Source organism: Callithrix jacchus, chromosome 6, assembly GCF_049354715.1.
Source record: "Callithrix jacchus isolate 240 chromosome 6, calJac240_pri, whole genome shotgun sequence".
NCBI lineage: Eukaryota > Metazoa > Chordata > Mammalia > Primates > Cebidae > Callithrix > Callithrix jacchus.
The window spans coordinates 154,112,765-154,135,114 of NC_133507.1; the positions used below are offsets into that span (position 1 = coordinate 154,112,765).

At 38.1% G+C, this 22,350-nt stretch overlaps 1 protein-coding gene across 7 annotated transcripts in view; it reads left to right on the forward strand.

The window, feature by feature from the left end:
- Positions 1 to 22,350, forward strand: part of GIGYF2 (GRB10 interacting GYF protein 2) — a 167,262-nt gene that overhangs the window by 47,824 nt on the left and 97,088 nt on the right. For 5 of the 7 annotated variants that reach the window (XR_013519161.1, XM_008999715.6, XM_002749903.7 and 2 more), the window contains 5 exons: positions 2,016 to 2,145; positions 3,381 to 3,476; positions 13,415 to 13,526; positions 16,492 to 16,603; positions 17,730 to 17,770. Coding sequence is in view for 5 of the 7 variants with exons in the window: in XM_008999715.6 (XP_008997963.3) it covers positions 2,016 to 2,145; positions 3,381 to 3,476; positions 13,415 to 13,526; positions 16,492 to 16,603; positions 17,730 to 17,770 (491 nt within the window). In the remaining 2 variants the exon portion in view is untranslated. Of the gene's footprint in view, positions 1 to 2,015; positions 2,146 to 3,380; positions 3,477 to 13,414; positions 13,527 to 16,491; positions 16,604 to 17,729; positions 17,771 to 20,870; positions 21,348 to 22,350 lie in introns of those variants that run through there. The other 2 variants (XM_078328845.1, XM_035306078.3) reach the window with 2 other exon arrangements.

Below are 22,350 nucleotides of genomic sequence, written 5' to 3' on the forward strand. Positions count from 1 at the left end.
AACCCAAATTGGTGAAAATCTCAAAATCTCTGTACCCAATCACCAATTTACATGAAAAGCAAAAGACAGAAAAATGTTTAATTGTATCATGGATAAAATCAGCAAAACCCAGACTTTAAAAAAATGTTTTCGGTCAGGCATGGTGGCTCATGCCTATAATCTCAGCACTTTGGGAGACCAAGGTGGGAGGATTGCTTGAGGCCCAGAGTTTGAGACCAGCTTGGACAACATACAAAGTACAAAAATTAGTTGGGCATAGTGGTATGTACCTGTAGTCCTAGCTGCTCAGGAGGCTAAAGAGTGAGAATCCCTTGAGCCCAGGAGGTTGAGGTTTCAGTGAGTTATGATTGTACCCTATACTCCATTTGGTGACAGACATTGTGGGGGAAAAATGTTCTTTGAGAAATAACATTTTTAAATATTAATAGATGGAATGCTAAGCCAAAAACTTTTCTTCAAAATAATATCAAGGGAAACTTGGCTGAGGTGGTGGGAAGAGGAGGATTGGCCATGGATTGTTGGGGGCTCAGTGATTGGTACACAGGAGTTTGTCATCTGCTTTTTGGTGTACTTATGAAAACACAAAAATTGTCCATAATTAAAAAAAATCCCACCCCAGCAGTGTCACTTTACTAATACATATTTTTTTAAGTATTACTTTCTTCTCGTGAACACATTTTACTGTTTACTATGCATATGCTATTTTTTCCCTGCCATTTTTAATGTGTATTTACTGTGCTTTACTTGGCCTTCATATTAATATTTAATGTGTCACAATTTAGTAGATTATTCCCTTTTTGTTTTGTGAATAAAGCTTAGCAATTTTGGGCACATATTTCAATGCTTTTATTGAATTTTCTCTTAGGCTAAACTAGAATTAAAGTACCATGGTCCCTTTCACCCTTGATATCAGCTACTCCTGATGTTAGTTTTTCCACTTGCTGTCTGACACATTGCTCCCGTAGGATCTTACTTGCCATTTTTTGCTGATGTTTTCTTCCCTTTTTCCCCATAAAAATACGTTATTTTAAAATTAAAATAGTTCCTTTTTCCCAAATTCTGTTCTTTAGAGGCAACTTTTGTTACCAGCGTGGAGTATATTTTTTGTCTTCTTAGCAGTAAATGTAGTTTTTATTTTCTCTTTGTACTTTACTGCATTTTCAAATTGTCTACACTGACCGTTATTTGCTTTTATTAAAACCATTGTCAAATATTTCAGGCATAGAAATATAAATTGTGATAAACACCCATGTATTCATTAGCAAGCTGCAAAAATAAAACATTGTAGATACAGTTAAAACTACCTTTATAATCTTTCTTTTGCAGATATAACTTTATCCTGACTCTTGTGTTTGTCAATTTCGTGTTTGTTTCTATGCTTTTGCTGCAGTTTGTATGTCTTGAAACAGTATAAACCTATTTTGCAGGTTTATGCATTTTATGTAAAAATTAGTACTATAGGCTGTTTTTTTATTTCTCTTGTATAGCATACTTTATTAAATATTTTAGCCATTACCAAATTGCCAAATAGATAATTAAATAATTAGTATTATCAGATCATTCTTTGAAGTGATTGTTTCAGTTCATAGTACCTCAAACACTACTTGAAAGTTTGCCTTGTTTTACATCCTTATAACACCTGGTATTATCAGACTTACTAAGTTTTAGGAATCTAATGAATGAAAGGTAGTATCTCATTTTTGTTTTAATCACATATGTCTTTTATAATTTGGAAAAATGTGTCCCTTTTTCATTCCCTAAGCTTCCTGGGGACATAGCCATGATGCCTTTTAAGTTAAGGAAGTGCCACATGGTTGTCTAGTTTTCTCTCAATAAACTGCCCTCTTAGTGTGCCTTGACAAAAGATTGTATTAAAGCTAAAGTCTGATACTTTGAGATAGTAGGACTTCTTTTTGCTCTTCTAAAGAACTAAAATGATGGTTTTTGACAGTGTATAGTTTAAAAAGTCTATAGCACCAGAACATTTGACATATTCTCTGTCTTTCCTATTCTAGGCTCCGAGCTCTGTCCAGTGGTGGGAGTATTACATCCCCTCCTCTTTCTCCAGCATTGCCGAAGTATAAATTAGCAGATTATCGTTATGGCAGAGAAGAAATGTTAGCACTTTTTCTTAAAGACAACAAGGTAAGAAAGTAGGAAATGAGTTCAAAATTATGAATGAGACTTTGGGATATATACCATGACGTATTGATACATGAAAACTGATGTATTTTACTAATATATTGACCCATGCCTTTTCTCTCCACCTTACTGTTTCCCTGCTTTGAAGCCTACAGTAGGATCTTCTGAGTGTTATCACACACTATTTTTTAGGCAGCTTCATGAAAACAGGAGATAGCACTTAATGCCTTCTGTAGCTAACTTCCTCTTAACCTCCCTTTCATGTTTATTTGTATCCTAGTTCAGTGGCTAAGAAATGAAGAATTTCTCCTTTCTCTTTATTGTACCTCTTATCCTACTTTCCAGTAAGGAGCAAGATGAGGAGCACCTTCGACTATTTGAGTTAAATATAAAATTTTTAGTGGAGAGAAAACCTCAAAATGTAATACTACATTTGTGTTACTTAGAAATCATCAAAATTGAAACAGTGTAGACTTTTATCTTACTCACTGAGTGACTAGTGAGAAAGAATATATATATATTTTTTCCCAGTATACTTGTTTTTTTTGAGACAGAGTCTCATTCAGTCGTCTAGGCTTGAGTGCAGTGGCGTGATCTCGTCTCACTGTAACCTCCACCACCCAGGTTCAGGTGATTCTTGTGCCTCAGCATCCTGAGTAGCTGGGATTACAGACATGCACCAGCATGCCTGGCTATTTTTTTTTTTTTTGTATTTTTAGTAGAGATGGGGTTTCACTGTGTTGGCCAGACTGGTCTTCAACTTCTGGCCTCAAGTGATCTGCCCGCCTCGGCCTCCAAAAGTGCTGGGATTACAGGCATGAGCCACAGTACCCAGCCTTTAGTGTACTTTGTTTTTCATTGATTAAGAATTTCAGATTTTAATGATGGTTGCTAAGGACAGATACAGTTGCTTATAAAACTCTCTTTATCATCTTCTGCTTTGCATTAAATGTAGAGACTTGTATTCTTCCACTTTGTGCTCTGGAATAGCAGAGGTAGTGCTAAATCCAAAAGTGGCCATTATGTTAGAGACTGGGGGAATGTTGCCTGGGGTTTTTAATGTTGACTGTCAAAATACATAAGGACTATAGAAGTCAGCTATGGCTGAATAAACATTAATCTGTATTTATAGTAATCAACAATAAACAGAAGAGTGTTTTCCCTTGGATTTATCTTCTTGTATTTCTTCTTATTGCAGGAATAGCATTATTCTCATAATCATGTGTTTGGTCGTGCAGATACCTTCAGACCTTCTGGATAAAGAATTTCTGCCTATCCTCCAGGAGGAACCCCTTCCACCATTGGCCCTTGTACCCTTTACGGAAGAAGAACAGGTTTGTAATTAGCTCTGAGCCCCAGCAAACCCTTGTTCTTTCCCCTAAGACATGAAAATAGTAAGTAACTATGTATTCCCTAAGGATTATCCTGCATCCCATAACTCTACTTTCTTCTATTTCATGGTATGTTGATGCTTAATAGTTAACTGGATTTTGCTGTAGTGTTTGCAACTGTTGAGAATTTCATAGAAACATTTGTAGATCCTTAAGGACATTGGGAACCATCCTTTAAAACTTACTCAAGTAGAGGGGAAGAGTGTTTTTCCGGGAGGGGAGAAGGTCATCTTTGCAGTTAAACAGATTTTCAGAAGTTACTCAGAAGTGAATTCTTACTAGTGCATTTTACCACTAAAGGGAAAATATGTATCTTCAGCTCAAAATGCTCTCAAAACTCTTCTGTCACCAATTTATGTGTTTGTGTGTGTTTGATGTGAGAAAGTAAAACTTCTGGGCTAGAAAGTAGCAAATTTAGTGTTGTTCCTGTTTACAGTGTACTTTGTCCTGTGCAAAGATGAAAGAGTTTCTGGTTTCAAGGAACTTACCATGACTGTAGTAAAAGGGAAAATAAGCCTTGTTGGAAATCTTGAATGTTACTTTATGGGCATCCATGTGGGAAGAAGAGAGTCCAGGGAGCCAAAAATATACCTGTTAGACTCTTACGAAAAGGTAAAGCAAAAAGTAATAAAAAATTTTTTTCCAAATAATTTATGAAATATTAAAATTCTGGGCATTTGAAAGAGAATTTTTCAAAAGGGTTTTAAACTATGAAATGTTTTGAACTTTAAAAATATTGGGGCCAGATGCCACGGCTCACACCTGTAATCCTACTACTTTGGGAGGCTGATTACCTGAAGTAGGTAGGTGGATTACCTGAAGTCAGGAGTTAAGACCAGCCTGGCCAACATGATGTAACCCCAACTCTACTAAAAATACAAAAATTAGCTGAGCGTGGTGACACATGACTGTAATCTCAGCTACTCAGGAGGCTGAGGCAGGAGAATTGCTTAAACTGGGGAGACAGAGGTTGCAGTGAGCCGAGATTGCATTACGCCACTCCAGCCTGGGCAACAGAGTGAGACTCCGTTTAAAAAAAGAAAGAAAATGTTGGCATATTCTTGAATAACTTCTGTACACTTGGTACAAAAATGCAGAAGTGTGATACACAGAGGAAAATGCACCTTGGACATGGCTATAGTCAAAGGTCCTCTGGGCAGAGGGCAAAAACTGAGGCTTAGGAATTAGGGTAAAAAAGAATCTGGCAATTCAACTAGTATTTTAAGCCTTTACATGCCAGCCACCCCATTTCCCAAAGGAAGCAAGTGTTAGCAATTTCTTACGTATTTTTCCAAGTAAATATGGAAATATATTTTCCCCCTTTTAATACAAGTTGCGTGGTTCTGTACTTCCAATATCAGGTATTTTATCGAAAGACTTCCCTGCAGATTTGGAAACAGTTTTTTCATCATTTTAGTATGCATTTCCTTGCCTGTAGCAGAAAACAGTTGTTTTTCAGGTGTTTATTCATCATTTATATTTCTGTTCATTTTTTTCTTGCCTTTGCCAATTTTTCTTTTGGGATATTAATCTTTTTGTTGTTGATTTATGCTATTTATATGAGGTGTGTGTGTGTGTGTGTTTATTTTTTGTTTACTTATTTAGTTTTTATTTTTCGAGATAGTGTCTCACTCTGTCACCCAGACTGGAATACAGTGGTGTGATCATAGCTCACTGCAACCTTGAACTGCTGGGCTCAAGGGATTATCCTGCCTCAGCCTCCTGTATAGCTGGGACTACAGGTGCATGCCACCACACCTGGCTAATTTTGTTTTTTGTAGAGAGAGGATCTTGCTCTATTATCTAAGCTGGTGTTGAACTCCTGGTCTCAAGTGATTCTCCTGCCATAACTTCTCAAAGTGCTGGGTTTACTGGCATGAGCCACCATGCCTGGTCTGGCTCCTTATATTTTAAGATCATTGACCATAGATGTACCCAGTAAGTTTTCTAAATTTTAAAATTGCATTTATGATTTTGTGTGTTTCTTTTTCTTTTTAGGACTGAGTCTTGCTCAGTCACCCACTCTGTAGTGAAGTGTCACAGTTTCAGCTCCCTGCAACTTCTGACTCCTGGGTTCAAGGGATTCTTGTGTCTCAGCCTCCTGAGTTGCTGGGATTACAGGCGTATACCACCACACCTGGCTAGTTTTTGTATTTTTAGTAGAGATAGGGTTTTACCATGTTGGTCAGGCTCAAGTGGATCCTAACCCCTTGGCCTCCCAAAGTCCTGGGATTATAGGCATGAGGCACCACACCTGGCCATGATTTTAAATACAAATGCTAACTTTATGAGGTTCATATACCAGTTTTATTCTTTTGTGATTATTCTTTTAATTTTTAGCTATTTATATATTTAAAAATTCCTTTTTATGTTTCTTGAAATGATTTCATACATTTCTTAGAGACTAAATGTGTCAGAAGAGGATGACATGCTACTTAGTTACCAAAATGTGATAGACTTTTAATCAACAGAATGAATGATTGAATTACCCAGAAACGTCTCGTAAGATTTTGAAGAAATTAGTGTGTAGTAGGCCAGGCACAGTGGCTCAAGCCTGTAATCCCAGCACTTTGGGAGGCCAAGGCAGGCGGATCACGAGGTCAAAAGATCGAGACCATCCTGGCCAACATGGTGAAACCCCGTCTCTACTAAAAAATACAAAAAAAAAATTAGCTGGGCATGGTGGCGCATGCCTGTAGTCCCAGCTACTCGGGAGGCTGAGGCAGGAGAATTTCTTGAACCCGGGAGGTGGAGGTTGCAGTGAGCCGAGATTGTGCCAGTGCACTCCAGCCTGGCACCTGGCAACAGAGTGAGACTCTGTTCCCCTCATCCCCCCAAAAAAAGAAATTAGTGTGTAGCAAGGACACAAATCATTTAGAAAATCAAAAATTATTTTGCAAATGTTGCTTGGGATCTGTTGGTTACTTGCAGGTAACCAGTAATAGTTGGTTAACAGTTTAGAGAAGAATAAAATTAGGTTTACAGTACACCTACACACCAAACATTAGTTCCAGAACGACTAAATGAATATGTTTAATTTTTTTTTTTTTTTGAGATGGAGTTTCGCTCTTGTTGCCCAGGCTGGAGTGCAATGGCGTGATCTTGGCTCACCGCAAACTCCGCCTCCTGGGTTCAAGCTGTTCTCCCTCAGCCTCCCGAGTAGCTGGGATTACAGGCATGCGCCACCATGCTCGGTTAATTTTGTATTTTTAGTAGAGATGGGGTTTCTCCATGTTGGTCAGGCTGGTCTCTAACTCCCAATCTCAGGTGATCCACCTGCTTCGGCTTCCCAAAGTGCTGAGTAAGCCCCTGTGTCTGGCCCTGATTTTGTGCTTAGGATGGAAATGTTTATCTTAAGGTCTGTATTCTGTGATCACAGGAGCTTGATGCAAGGATCAGGAAGTTTTCACTGTAGTCACAGAAGATCATCAGGTCCGTTTTTGAAGGCATTTAAAATGCACCATATGGAATTTCCTAATGCATATTTAACAGCCTGTATCATTTACCAAATATGGTGGAGTAGGATGGTGCTTAAAGCTGGCAAACAGTTCATAAAAAATTTTATGTTTGTCCTTTGAATGATCAAGTACCCCTTCAGAAATTAGTATTGACTAGATCTTCCTAGAGTAGTTTTATATAGTTTTTATTTGGTACTCCCAGGGAGGTAAATATTTTAATAACTTAAAGCAGGCTTCTTGCTGCATGTCTTGTTTCCTGAAGTCACCTGAAATAGGTATCTTTTTTTTTTTTTTTGAGACAGTGTTTTGCTCTTGTTGCCCAGGCTGGAGTGCAATGGTCATGATCTTGGTTCACCACAACCCCCGCCTCCCGGGGTCAAGCGATTCTCCTGCCTCAGCCTGCAGAGTAGCTGGGATTACAGGCATGCACTATCACACCCGGCTAATTTTTGTATTTTTAGTAGAGACAGGATTTCTCCATGTTGGTCAGGCTGGTCTCAAACTCCTGACTACAGGTGATCTGCCCGCCTTGGCCTCCCAAAGTGCTGGGATTACAGGCATGAGCTACCACTCCCAGCCCTGAAATAGGTATCTTTAAAGTGTATTGGCATACTTATTCTCCCTTTCCCTCCATGTATCTATGTATCAAATATAGTGAGGACAGAAATGCATTACATCTGGAATTTAGGTAGCTGTTACAAGATGGGTGTATTTTATTTACTTGACATCAAAGTAATTACTTCATTTGTTCATTCTTGAATAGATAATACATGTATATATACCTAACAAAATTCAAAGAGCACATAATGAAAAGCAGATCTTTGACTCACCCAAACTCTGCTGCCTGTTATTCTTCCTCAGAAGTAACCACTATTTCCATTTTCTTGTATTCCCTTCCAGGGAATGTTATGGTGTCTACAAGTATCTGTATATTCTTTTAAACACATTTCTCTCTCTCTCTCTCTCTCTCTCTCTCTCTCTCTCTCTCTGTCACACACACACACACACACACACACACACACACGGTAGCATGCCATGCACACAGTTCTACACTTTAATTTTTTTTTTGACAAAGTTTCACTCTATTGCCCAGGTTAAAGTGCAGTGGTGCTATCTTGACTCACTGCAACCTCCGCCTCTCGGGTTCAAGTAATTCTTCTGCCTCAGCCTCCCGACTAGGTGGGACTACAGGCGCCCTGCCATCATGCCTGGCTAATTTTGTATGTTTAGTAGAGACAGGGTTTCTCCATGTTGCCCAGACTGGCCTCAAACTCCTGACCTCAAGTGATCTGTCTGCCTGGGCCTCCCAAACTGATGGGATTACAGGTGTGTACCACCACGCTCAGCTATTTTTTGTAATTTTAGTAGAGATGGAGTTTTGCCATATTGGCCAGGCTGGTCTTGAACTCCTGGCCTCAAGTGATCCAGCTGCCTTGACCTCACAGAGTTCTGGGATTATAGGCATGAGCCACTGTACCTGGCACTGTACAGTTTTTACCTAAGCATCTAAGAGAGAATGGCATACTTACTTAGTTTTTATTATGTATCAGACACTGTTCTAAGCACTTAACATTTTGTGTTGAGTGCTTGCAGTGACCTGTGAGGTACATAAAAATATTCCTGTCTACATTATATAGATGAGGAAAATGAGTCACAGAGAAATTGAGTATAGGGGTCAGAATTCAGTCCCAGGCAGTTTGCCCTCTCCATGTTCCTGATTACAGGTATGCTCCATGTCCCCGTGTATTAGGTTGACTATAGGACATTGCAGTTTTTGTTACCATATGGTTCTGCCTAAGAAATAGAGGTTTCTTTTTTTTTTTTTAATCAGAAGTACAGAATTTTATGGGTAGGGGACCATGATTTTTAAATTAGCCTTTATTGGCAGATACATAGATGGCCTCTATATTTTGCTTTTATAAACTACTATAGTTAGTGATCTTCTGTTTATGTTAGTTTTTACATGGGTAAGAAGTAGAATTGTCGTGTCAAAGGGAAGGGGCATTTAAATAATTTTTAGAAATTGTCTTCTAGAGAGATTATGCTAGTTTATGCTTTCATCAGCAATGTATGAGAGTGTGTGAAAATAAATGAGTGTGTCCCCACACGTACAAATGGGTGCATTGAGTTTTATATGTGATGATTTGGTTAATAGGTGTTCAACTGCATGGGATCCTAGCATACATAATGCAGTTAGCTCTGACCTTGATTATTTCAATATTTGAATATATTAATCTGGATTTTGGGACCTCATACTGTCGTTTAATTATAATAATATCCAGAGGCATTATTCAGTACCCCACTGCCTACTCTGTGCTGAAAGGTAAGTTAATATATATGTTTCAGTCAGTTTTCTTTTTTTTTTTTTGGGGGGGGGCGGGAAGGAAGGTAGGAAGGGAGGGAAGAAGGATGGTAGGGAGGAAGGAAGGGATGAAGGAAGGAAGGAAGGGAGGAAGCATGGAGGGAGGGAGGGAGGGAAGGGAAGGAAGGAAATCAAGCAATGAGAGAGACATTGCCGACCTGGATCTAGAGGTTTACAAGTTGATTTCTTTTTATTTTTTGAGAGAAGGAAAGAAAAAAAAAAATAAGTAAAGGAGAGTAAGAAAGAGGAAGAAAAAGAGGGAGAGTAAATGGAAATATTGCTTTATTTTGAAAAAAATTGGGTATTAATAATGGCCAATGTTTCATTTAAACTTATGGGTAGGTGTGATATGGTATTGACAAGAATGTATATTTTGTGTATTTGAAGTGGAGAGCTCTATAAATATTAAGTTTACTTGTTCCGGATCTGAGTTCGAGTCCTTGATATCCTTATTAATTTTCTGTCTCATTGAATCTAAGTCTCGTATCTGGGTGTTAGGATCGTTAGCTCTTGTTGTTGCATTGATCCTTTTACCACTGTATCTTTGTTGCTTTAAAATCTATTTTATCCGCTACAAGATTTGCAACTTCTGCTTTTTATTTATTTATTATTTATTTTTGCTCTCTATTTGGTTGGTAAATCTTTCTCCATCCCTTTGTTTTGAGTCTTTGTGTATCCTTGCATGTGAAACAGGTCTGGATGTAACATGCCGTTGGGTTTTGGCTGTGTCTTTTGATTGGGGGATTTAGTCAATTTATATTTAGGGTTACTGCCATTTGATGTTGACCGGCTGTTTTATCCATTCGTTGGTATAAATTCTTCTTTATGTTGTTGCTCTTTACTTTATGGTGTATTTTTAGAAAGGCTAATACTGGTTGTTTCTTTCTGTGTGTAATGCTTCTTTCAGAAGCTCTTGTAAAGCAGGCCTGGTGGTAATAAAATCTCTGAGTTCTTGCTTGTTCATAAAAGATTTTATTTTTCCTTCAGTTGTGAAGCTTAGTTTGGCTGGATATGAAATTCTGGGCTGAAGGTTCTGTTCTTTGAGGATGTTGAATATTGGCCCCCACTCTCTTCTGGCCTGTAGAGTTTCTGCTGAGAGATCTGCTGTAAGTCTGATAGGCTTGCCTTTGTGGGTAACCTGACCTTTCTCTCTGGCTGCCCTTAGTATCTTCTCCTTCGTTTCAACCCTGGTGAATCTAACGATTATGTGCCTTGGGGTTGCTCTTCTTGAGGAATATCTTTGTGGTGTTCTCTGTATTACCTGGGGTTGAATGTTGACCTGCTTTGCTAGTTTAGGAAAATTTTCCTGAATAATATCCTGAAGGGTATTTTCCAGCTTGGATTCATTCTCTCCGTGGCATTCAGGTACACCTATCAAACGTAAATTTGGTCTTTTCACATAGTCCCACATTTCTTGGAGACTTTGCTCATTCCTTTTTATCCTTTTTTCTCTAACCTTTTCTTCACGTTTTATTTCATTAAGTTGGACTTTGACCTCTGATATCCTTTCTTCTGCTTGAACAATTCGAGTGTTTAAACCTGTGCATACTTCTCGGAGTTCCTGTATTGTATTCTTCAGTTCCATTAATTCACTCATACTCCTCTCTAAGTTGTCTATTCTCAATAGGATTTCATCAAACCTTTTTTCAAAGTTCCTAGTTTCTTTACGTTGGGCTACAACATGTTCTTTTAACTCACCGAAGTTTGTTATTATCCATTCCTTGAAGAGTGATTGTGTCATCAGGAGGCGCTCGTTCTCCATCAAGCCTTGTTCCATTGTTGATGTTGAACTGTGAGCATCTTTAGAGGGAGAGGCGTTCTGACTTTGAGTATTCTCAGCTTTTTTACGCTGGTTTCTTCCCATCATTGTAAATTTATCCTCCTGTCTTCTTTGAAATTACCAACTTTCAGATTAGGTCTCTTGAGTGGACATCCAGGTTGTTAGTTCCCAGGGCCAGAGCAGCGGCGTTAAAACTGATGGTGCTTTTCTGCCCAGGATTCTCCTGTCTGGCTTCCTTCTTGTGTCCGTAGTAGGTGACTCTGCCTTCCCGGGGCTCGAAACCTCGGTCAGAAGGGGAACCCATCCCGTTTACTCTGCGCCGAGCCGCACCAAGGTGCCGTCACTGCCGCTGCGCAGGGCTCTGGTATTGTGCTGGGGGCCCGTGCAGGTCCTCCAAATGTGTTTACTCTGCTCCGAGAGCTGCCGCGCCGAGGTGTGGGCGGAACCGCTGCGCTGGCCACGAGAGTCACGCTGGCGACCCGTGTGTTTCCTCCACTGGGGGATCTTCTGCTCCGTGAGCAACCAGACTTTGTCTGAAAGTGTGGCGTCCTCTAGTTCTCCGCGCCTTCCCTGAGAGCTGCAATCCCGGCATGTTAGCGATCGGCCATCTTGGATCGTTCCAGGTTATTATTATTATTATTATTATTATTTTGAGACAGGGTCTCGCTCTGTCACCCAGGCTGGAGTGCAGTGGCAGGATCTCGGCTCACTGCAGCCTATGCCTCCCAGGTTCAAGCGATTCTCCTGCCTCAGCCTCCTAAGTATTTGGGATTACAGTCACACACCACCATGCCCAGCTAATTTTTGTATTTTTAGTAGAATCAGACTTTGACCATGTTGCCCAGGCTGGTCTCGAACTCCTGGCCTTAAGTGATCTGCCTGCCTCACCCTCTCAAAGTGTTGGGATTCCAGTTTTCTTTTTTATTAAGTACATTTTATTATAGTGTGAAAGAGAAATATAATTTTTGAGTTTGGTATCTTTCTCTTATTTTTAGTTGATAATTTTATCTTAAGTCTTTAGTTTTGAAGTTACTTGATTATATGATTATATACCTATAAACCCAAAGAAAATCTTCCTTTTATTTTTATGTTTTTATTTATTTATTTTTTTTTAGAGATGGGAGTTTACCATATTGGCCAGGCTGGTATCAAACTCCTGACCTTGTGATCTGCCCACCTCAGCCTCCCAAAGTGCTGGGATTACAGGTGTGAGCCATTGCACCCAACCAGAAAACCTTATTTACGCTGATAAAGTTTATAAAACTTACTTGAACAAATTGTTTTGAATAAAATTCTGAAAAAAATAAAAAGTGACTAGGAGAAGATGGCCTATTTGTTACAACAAATTTAATAATGAAAATAGAAGTTTTTTAACAATTAGATGTTGACTTCTTCAAAAGAAGTTGGTGTAGACATAATTTCAATTGATTTTGAATCAAGTCAGTGGAAACCACTTGGGACTAAAATATTGTTTCTTTGGATTAAAATATTAGTTGAATTGCAGGATTCTTTTTAACCTTATTTCTTAGGCCTAAGGTTTTCCCTCTGCGAGGAGGGCCCTTGGCTACGCCATAAATGAAGTCACTATCTCTTTGTACTTGACCCTCTTCTAGATTGGCTGTGGTGCAAATGTAAGATAATAACTTACAGGAGTGATTGGATTTTACTTTATTAAGCTTTCCCTTCCTCTTTCCATTAATGTGTTATTTAGATGGTTGCTCTTATTTAGATCCTTGGCCCTTTTCCATTCAATTCTGATTCCTGTCATTCTGTTAAATACTACTTAGAGTTGCTAATTCACATTGATGTGCAGAATAAGGCAAAAATCATTCTCTTTTCTCCTACTATCCTCCTTTCGGTAACTCCCTTTCATTTCCACCTTTCACGAGTTAAAGGCTTACAGGACCCTTTCAAACCGGATCTTTTTTGTGAAATTTTCTGTATTTATTCTGTTATGTATTTTCCCTATCTGCTTCTGGATACATAGAGCATTTAGTTTGTTTGCTTATTATTTCCTCACCAAATCTAGCGTAGTCTAAGACATTGGTTGTCAATTTTGTTGATTTGAAATGTTAATTGGCAGTTGTCAGGTAAAATCAGGTTTTGGATCATCTCGTATGTTGTGTAATTACAGTTTTCCGTTGTTAATAGTAATTAGATGCCATTTTATAGATGCTTTGGAAATGTGGGCAGATGCAACATGTCATTTTATTTGTTTCATCTATTTTTTTCTTTGTTTTTTCCTTTTTATCCTCTTTTTTTTTTGTTTTTGTTTTTGCAGAGAAACTTCTCCATGTCGGTAAATAGTGCCGCTGTCCTGCGATTGACAGGACGAGGAGGAGGAGGAACAGTGGTGGGGGCTCCCAGAGGTCGAAGTTCTTCAAGAGGGCGAGGTGAGCTTTCATGTGAAAAAGTAAGAATGGAGGAGGAAGATAGAGAACAAACTTCTTGAAATATTTTAATGTGTGATTTAATACAAGCTGTTCTTTGACATTAACTGCACAGTAAATGTCCTGATGTTTATTTATATTCTAAACCATTCTTTTAAGGTATCTTCTCTATAACCCCTGATTTAGAACAGAGGATTATAATTCTAGCTGTAGAGATTTGAACGTGAGGGAGTTTAGACAGTCCCAGTTCACTCCAACAAATCCTTGTTCCTTATCCATGTTCCATGTTCCACATCCCCAGGGAGCCAAAGCTTCCTGAAGTGTCGACTGTGAAAGCAGCCCTGAAGTACCTGCAGTCCTGTGTGACAGTTGCTGTATGTCAAGAGCTTCTCCAGCCAGAGCGGGGCTTTAATAAAAACTGCCTCATCAGTACTAGGACCTATAGGGATAGAACAAAAGATAATTCTGCCACATTCCAGATGTGGAAACTGATTGATTTCCCGACTGCTAAATATCATGAACTAGTAAAATTTAAATAAACTAAATAGGTGGTGAAAACAACATGAAACTGTCATCTTCCTATTTGGTTAGGTTGTTTAAATATAAAGCAGATTGACACAAATCCCAACCATTGTCTTCATCATTATTAAAAGGAAGTTTTTTTTTTTTGAGACAGAGTTTCGCTCTTTTTACCCAGGCTGAAGTGCAATGGCGGGATCTCGGCTCACTGCAACCTCCGCCTCCTGGGTTCAGGCAATTCTCCTGCCTCAGCCTCCTGAGTAGCTGGGATTACAGGCACGTGCCACCATGCCCAGTGAATTTTTTTCGTATTTTTAGTAGAGATGGGGTTTCACCGTGTTGGCCAGGATGGTCTCGATCTCTTGACCTCGTGATCCACCCGCCTTGGCCTCCCAAAGTGCTGGGATTACAGACATGAGCCACCGCGCCCGGCCCAAAAGGAAGTATGTTTTAATTCTCAAGAAGAATAGGGGGAACTCTCAGACAGTAGAACAGTTCTTTAATTGAGCTTTATGAAAGGTTCATCATGTCATATTCACTTTCTTGTTCATGTATGGGAGCCGCTTTATAGAAGATTAAAATTTTTTGATGTTGGAAAGCTTTAGAACCTGATCATTGTAATGTGTCCCACTATGAAGTTTTAGTATTAGCAGGGCCTGTGTCAGTGCTAGTTATAACTGAGGAAATGTTGTCTATGTGTTTTGCTTGTTTTTTTTGTAAACTGAAGGCGATTTTTTATATTTTTGTATTTCTGGAATAAAACATTTTCTTCAAAGTGTGACGGCCTTCCTGAGAAAATGGCTTTCTCTAAAAGGAGAGACTTTTGCCCCATCCTAAAATCCCTTGTAGAGGACAGGTGTTATATGACAGTTTGTATTACATTATTTTATTAAATGTAATGTATACACTTCCTGAAAGGGAGAGGTACATAAACTATGAGTTGACTTTAAGTGAAGCTGATGCAAGTGGAAGGAAGGGTAACTTTAAGATTATTATTGTTCCACGTGCTTCTCACTTCCATTGACAAATGGAGAAGTGGATACTTGCAGTAGTCGAGAGGGTATTCGTTGTTTCGAAGATTACCCACAAAATAATTCAGTTTTTTATTTTGGTATTTCGTAATATAGTCATCCGAGTTCTTGATAAATTACATGCAAGAAATAGAAATACTGCATGGATATTCCAAGTAATTATTTAGCTCGGGTATATTTGGCTTTGGGCTGCATCATCAAGATCCATCATCATTTTCCTTTGGGTCATTTTGTACTGTGAGAAAAATTGAACTAAGTATGATGGCTAAGATTTCATCCGAGTTATAAATACATCCTTAGACTTCCACCCCTCCTGTGTATTGAATACAAATGGTACATGTTTGTTAGGAAAACTGTACATAAAGTATAAAGCTAAAAGTGCATACGGTCTTCTGCCTCCAGACCTGACAATTGGATTTATAGTCTTCCTGACCCTAACGGTGCAGCTGTGTTATTTATATAAATGGAATAATTTTTATATGCATTGTTCTTCAGTATATTCTTGTCATTGAACAGAATAATGTCAGTACGTAATCTGCTGTGTCCTCATAGTGTTCTGTATTGTTTTATCAGAATTGATGTAGCTAATCCTTTATTGATTAGATTTCTAGGTTGTTTTTTATTTTTTTAAATTATAGTGAACATCTTCATACATATATATTTGCATTTTGGTAAAACTGTTTCTATTAGGATAAATACTAAGTAGAATTGTCGAGTCAAATGTTGACAGATCTAACCAAATTGCCTTCAGTAAAAGCAGGTTTACACTTGAACCACCAGAGCCTCTAAATTTCTAGATCCACACACTCTACCAGCTCTGTGGATTCAGGTTCAGTCCTGATACATTTTTTTAATACCTCAAGATTTGAGTATAGAATAAACTGTACCGTTGGTTACTGTGGAAGACACTATGGCGTTCATGAGATTTGATGGTTTTAGAATTGACCCTATTAAGTTATCCTTTCTCTGGGGTTAGATAAATTATTTTAACTTTTATGCTTGGCTTTTTAACTTTAGCTCCTCTCTTCTTAAACGCTCTAAACCAAGATTTCTTCCATTTTCATGAAAATAAAACAAAAAAAGGTTTAATTTATAGTAGTGTTTTATTGAACTCCTTAGAATCTCACTAATCAACTTTTTGTTAAAGAGCTTAATGTTGATATATTCTTGTTCAGGACTGGGACTCTTAACTTTTGTTATGTAGTTTTTTTAACTTGTTTCTTTCAGCCTCTTATAGGCTACCTACTTCAGTGCCATTGTTGGTCTCACAAGTCAAGATCATCAGGCCTCGCTCAGTATTTAAATGTAGATGTCCTGCCTTGTATACAGATAGAACTTTAGATATTAATTTATGGTGATGAATGTGTGCCACCTGTTGACATTTGACTCTCAGTTTTTTTCTGTTTTCTTATTTTCAGGCAGAGGCAGAGGTGAATGTGGTTTCTACCAAAGAAGTTTTGATGAAGTAGAGGGTGTATTTGGTCGAGGAGGTGGCAGAGAAATGCATAGATCACAGAGCTGGGAGGAAAGGTAACTAAAGGATTCACATATTGGCATAAAAATTTATTGGCATATAAAACTTACTTATTTTTTGCTTTCTGCAGAGAGAAATGTCTTTGTACAGTTACAGGGTTTCATTTTTTAAAATGCTGTTAAGTACTGAATAGCAAGTTGTATGTTAGAGTGTGTGTGTGTGTGTGTGTGTGTGTGTGTGTGTCAGAATTTTGCTCTTGTCGCCCAGGCTGGAGTGCAATGGCGTGATCTCGGCTCATTGCAACCTCCACCTCCCAGGTTCAAGTAATTCTCCTGCCTCAGCCTCCCGAGTAGCTGAGATTACAGGCATGTGCCTCCACACCTGGCTAATTTTGTATTTTTAATAGAGACAGGGTTTCTCCATGTTGGTCAGGCTGGTCTTGAACTCCTGACCTCAGGTGATCCACCTGCCTCAGCCCCCCAAAGTGCTGGGATTTCAGGCGTAAGCCACCGCACCCTGCCTATGTTAGAAATTTTTAAATGATTCTTATTTAAAGGAAGAAGGATTCTAGATAGATGAGTTAATATACTAGTGCCAGCATATTTAATTTGATTTGGTATTTGATAGCAAATACCAGATTGTCATGTTATTGTTTATTCTGTTAGTAAAAGTATCTTCTCTCTATATTGTTTATGGCTTTATAGGAAGTCTGTCAACTTGAGTAAGGGCAATTGTGCAAAGATAAATGTACAAAAATGTTCACTGTGATGATATTTATAATAAAAAATAATTGGAGATAAGACAAACAGATTGGTGTTGCCTTTATATAATTGTATATCCACACAGTAGGATACTATATGAGCAGTAGAGGTGTTTTTTAAAGTATTTAATTATGTGGAAAAACACATTCTAAAAGTATTATATAAAACTGTATACTATCTCATTAAAAAGATAGTATTTTGGGTCAATAGAAACAGCTTTTGGTAGATGACGGGATAGATATTTTTCTTTTTATCTTTGTGCTTTTCTATATTTTCCAAATTTTAGGCAATAGCTATGTATTTATTTGTTTTGTAATTTGAAGAAAAAATGCTTTTAGAAAAATGGGAAAGTGAGTGTTGCAGATAGGAGATCTGTATGTCACTGTGAAACTTTGTTTGAAACTTATTTTATCTTTTCCAGGGGTGACAGACGTTTTGAAAAACCAGGACGAAAAGATGTAGGTAAGGTTCTTACCTACGCACATAAGGAGAAACTTATTAGAAATTGTCTCGGTTACCTGTACCTCTCCAGTAGATGGGGCTGTAGCAATTCTTGCATTGAGACTTCCGTGGTTATTTCAAGTCTCCACTGAATGAAACCGGAGATGATGAATACAGGCATTAAGATTTACTTGACTTACTTTCTAGGTCTGTGTGTTCTCTGCAAGGCATGTATTCTGTATTAAGGTCAGTTTGTGAACTGAGGATTCAAGTTAGGAAACAATCTACTAACTCTTTTCTAGTGTAGATAGCATCTCATAGGTGAGAAGAACTAGGGCAGATGCTAAAATCTTTGTTTTTGTATCAGAGAATAAAGGCCAAAACTATGAATATTCTTACTTTACTACTTTATCTGGCCTTTTTGCTGTATAGTCTTTTGTTTTCTTCTTTTGTGATGAGAACAAAAAAAATTAACTCAGATAAATTACGTAGTTGAGGTAGCCACTGAAGAGGAACATAATAAATGAACAGGATTTCAGTGTTTATGATGAATTAATCATAGTTTATACTTAAATAATTTATACTGTTAAGGTGAGCTTCCTAACTGATTAAAGGTAATACCTTACAAACTACCAGTAGGCATTACATCTGAGAGAAAATAATGCCAATTCATAGTACCATTGGAGCTGTGAAAATTAGCGTTAAAAGTTCCAAATCCTACAAGTGCTAAAAAAGTTCTCCAGAGCATGATTGTGATCAACAGTGGTAAACATTTCTTTCTTTGTTTCCCCGCTTTGTTTTTTTTGAAAGGGAGTCTCACTCTGTCACCTAGGCTAGTGCAGTGGCATGGTCTTAGCTCACTGCAACTTCTGTCTCCCAGGTTCAGGCGATTCTCCTGCCTCAGCCTCCTCAGTAGCTGGGACTACAGTCGTGTGCCACCACACCTGGCTAATTTGGGTATTTTTAGTAGAGACTGGGTTTCACTATGTTGGCTGGACTGTTCTCTTGATTTCATGATCTGCCCGCCTCAGCCTCCCAAGGTGTTGGAATTACAGGCGTGAGCCACCACACCTGGCCAGTGGTAAACATTTCTTATAAACATATTAAATGTGTAAATACCATTCATAGACTGATTTGCATGCTGTTTTAAAAACTAAGTGGTTATAACAATCAGCATTGTATCATTGTTTCCATAAAAAGCTTAAACATAGCAATAACTAAAATTTCTCATGAATGTGGCATTGGGAATACATAGTTTTATTTATATTAATGAAAACCATTAAGGTCCGATGTGGTAGCTCATGGCCGTAATCCTGGTACTTTGGGAGGCCGAGGCAGGATAGCCTGGGCAACATGGCAAAACCCTGTCTCTACAAAAAAAGTACAAAAATTAGCCATGCACGGTGCTGTGTGCCTGTAGCCCCAGCTGTTTTGGAAGCTGTGATGGAATGGGAGGATATCTTGAGCCCAGGAGGCCAAGTCTGCAGTGAGCCATGATCTACTTTATTTATCTGGCCTTTTTGCTGTATAGTCTTTTGTTTTTTTTCTTGTTTTGTGATGAGAACAAAAAAATTAACTCAGATAAATTATGTAGTTAAGGTAGCCACTGAAGAGGAACATAATAAATGAACAGGATTTCAGTGTTTATGATGAATTAATCATAGTTTATATTTAAATAATTTAGATTATTTAAATATAATCTAATCTCTCAAATATAATCTCTCTAGCCCAGGTGACAGGGTGAGACCCAGTTAAAAAAAAATAGGTGTGTAGCATGAGGAAATTTGAAACAGACTGGGTAGTTTATTGTTAGCTTTAGCCATATTGTAGACTATTAGATTAGCAAAATCTTGGGGGCCTTGTCAAGACCTTTGTTCCCATCTTTGTCTGATTTAGTACTTTTGCAATGAATGTATAGAGGAGATGAGCAGTAGTTACAGGATTTGCAGTCAGAAGATCCTGATTATTCTGAGCTCTCAGACATCGTTAGTATCATAATAAAATGAGTGATAATGCTTTACAGAATTTTTAGGATTATAGTAGCCCTTCTCCTTTATTTGTGGGAGATGCATTTCAAGACCCCCCCAGTGGATGCCTGAAATCACAGATAATACTAAATCCCATAAATACTGTTTTTTCCTATACATATAGACCTATGATAAAGTTTAATTTATAAATTAGGCACAGTAAGAGACAACAGTAATAACTAATAATAGAATGGAACAATTATAACAGTATACAGTAGTAAAAGTTATGTAAGGCTGGGTGCAGTGGCTCACACCTGTAATTCCAGAACTTTGGGAGGCTGAGGTGGGTGGATCACTTGAGGTCAGGAGTTTGAGAGCATCTTGGCCAACATAGTGAAATCCTTACTCTACTAAAAATACAAAAAAAAAAAAGTAGGTGTGGTGGTTAGCAACTGTAATCTTAGCTACTTGGGAGGCTGAGACTTGAACCCGGGAGATAGAGGCTGCAGTGAGCCAAAATTGTGCCACTGCACTCTAGCCTGGGTGACAGAGCAAAACTCCATTTCCAAAAAAAAGAAAGAAAAAGAAACTGTTCTGTAAATGTGGTCTCTATCTCTTTCTCAAAGTACTATAATATTTTTGGATCATGACTGACCATAGTTAACTGAAACTAAAAAGCAAAACTGGATAAGGCAGGGTACTGTAAATGAGAGCATATGAACTCATTTATTCATTCAACACCTACTGAATTCCAACTTAATGTGCTAGGTGCGAAATACTTTTTTAGAGGATATTGTTGGTGTGCTGATCAGATTTTCAGATCATTCAATATTGTGAGGGATAGCAATGGAGTGGAACAGTTAGGATATGAGATCAGAATCAAGGTGAATCAAGAGATCAAATCTAATCAAATGGAGAGTTTAACAGCAGGAATGAAAAGTCTTACATAGGAAATTATAGAATTTAAAGTAAGAAGTGGCTGTATGTAAAAGCAGCCTCCTGTGTTAAGGACACAATCCTCTGAGTGACTCTGGGCTTCATGTCAATTAGCAGTGTCCTTATGTCCTCTCAGCTATGGACTGAATCAGGTGATAGGCCTTTTATGTTGTCACAGGCAAGACTAAGCATTGTGTTCACTCCTGGGACCACACCTTGAAAGGGTCCACATGTTGGAATAGGAGGGCCAAGACATTTGGAGCCTTGTGATGGGGACTTTGTGAAGGAGAAGAAGCTGTTTGGATAGGAGATAAGACGGAGGACAGGGCAGAGTGGGGAGCAGGGTTTATAGGGTTACTGTCTACCAATACCTGCTTACTAATCATGTGAGAGAGGACTTAGATTTGATCTGTATGAGTCTAAAGGGCAGGAAGGGGCTAAATGGAAGGTTCAAGGAGGCAGGTATTGGACACAATCTTAAGAGATCTAATAATTAGAGTTATCTGAAAATGGCATGCGTTGCCTTGGGAAAGTAGTGAGTTGCTAGAATAAGAATAACTTGATTTTAACTATTCACACATATTTACACTTTGGTGGTTTGGAATACTCAAGTTTAGTCATTGTTATTTGTGGTTTTCATATTTTAACCACATTAATCCAGTGAGGGTAATTTTTCTAGCTACCCTCTATTAAAGGTAAAGGTTCTTTTCTTTACATCCCATTGGTATATATTTGAAAAGGCACATTCCATAAAACTAAACTCAAATGAAGTATCTCAGAATATTTAAGGATACTAACTACTAGTTTGTCTACTACTATATATTATAAATGCTAGTATACTAAAATATGGTAATTTCCGCATATATGTATTCTAACATGTTGTAGTGACTTTCGTTGAATGCTTTTTGAAAAGATGCTCACTTCAGGTTAACTGTGCTAAGGATTCTGAGCTTGTACTTTTTGGAAGTAATCCACTTTTGTTAACAATAATGTAGATCTTTAAAAAACATTGTTCATAGTTATATCTTACACTCTCCAAGAGTAGCAATAATAAATTAGTTTGTTCGAAAACACCAATATATATTGATCAGCATGAGATCAATGTGAGTATATTGTGTGATGTCCTATGACATCACGTTAAGACAGTTCAGGTACTGAAGGTTCCAAGATAATCTGTTCTTTTTAAATTAGGAATGATGCTTACCATGTATTTCCTTCTTATATGAAGAGAGAAATGGGTAGAATTATAGACATCTGGGTAAGAAGCATGTATAACCCCTCTGAACAACCAAAGGAGAATGTGAAGGTGGAAAAAGGTCTCTGATACTAGAATTGCGATTCCTATTCAGTAGGAATTGACTGTGCACAGGGTGAGATCAGTTCTGGTGCCCATCTTGTGGTATGATTCTGTAAGGGTGAAATGAAAGGATTATTTAAAAATAATCCAGATGATGCAGTATGCTCAGCCCAGTGCAATACGAATTTGTATTTTGGTATGAAATACTTGTTAATAGACATAGCGATTTTTGGTTATAGACTCTTTTGGTACTTGGTAGTATGGGCTTGTACGTACATAAAACTAGGCCCCTAGTTAAGTTTTTGGTAACTACATGTCTCCAGTTTGTTGGAACTGTCACGCTGTGTTTTTCAGTTTCCAAAGGAATGTTTAAAGTTAGTTCCAGAGTAATCTTCCTGGTC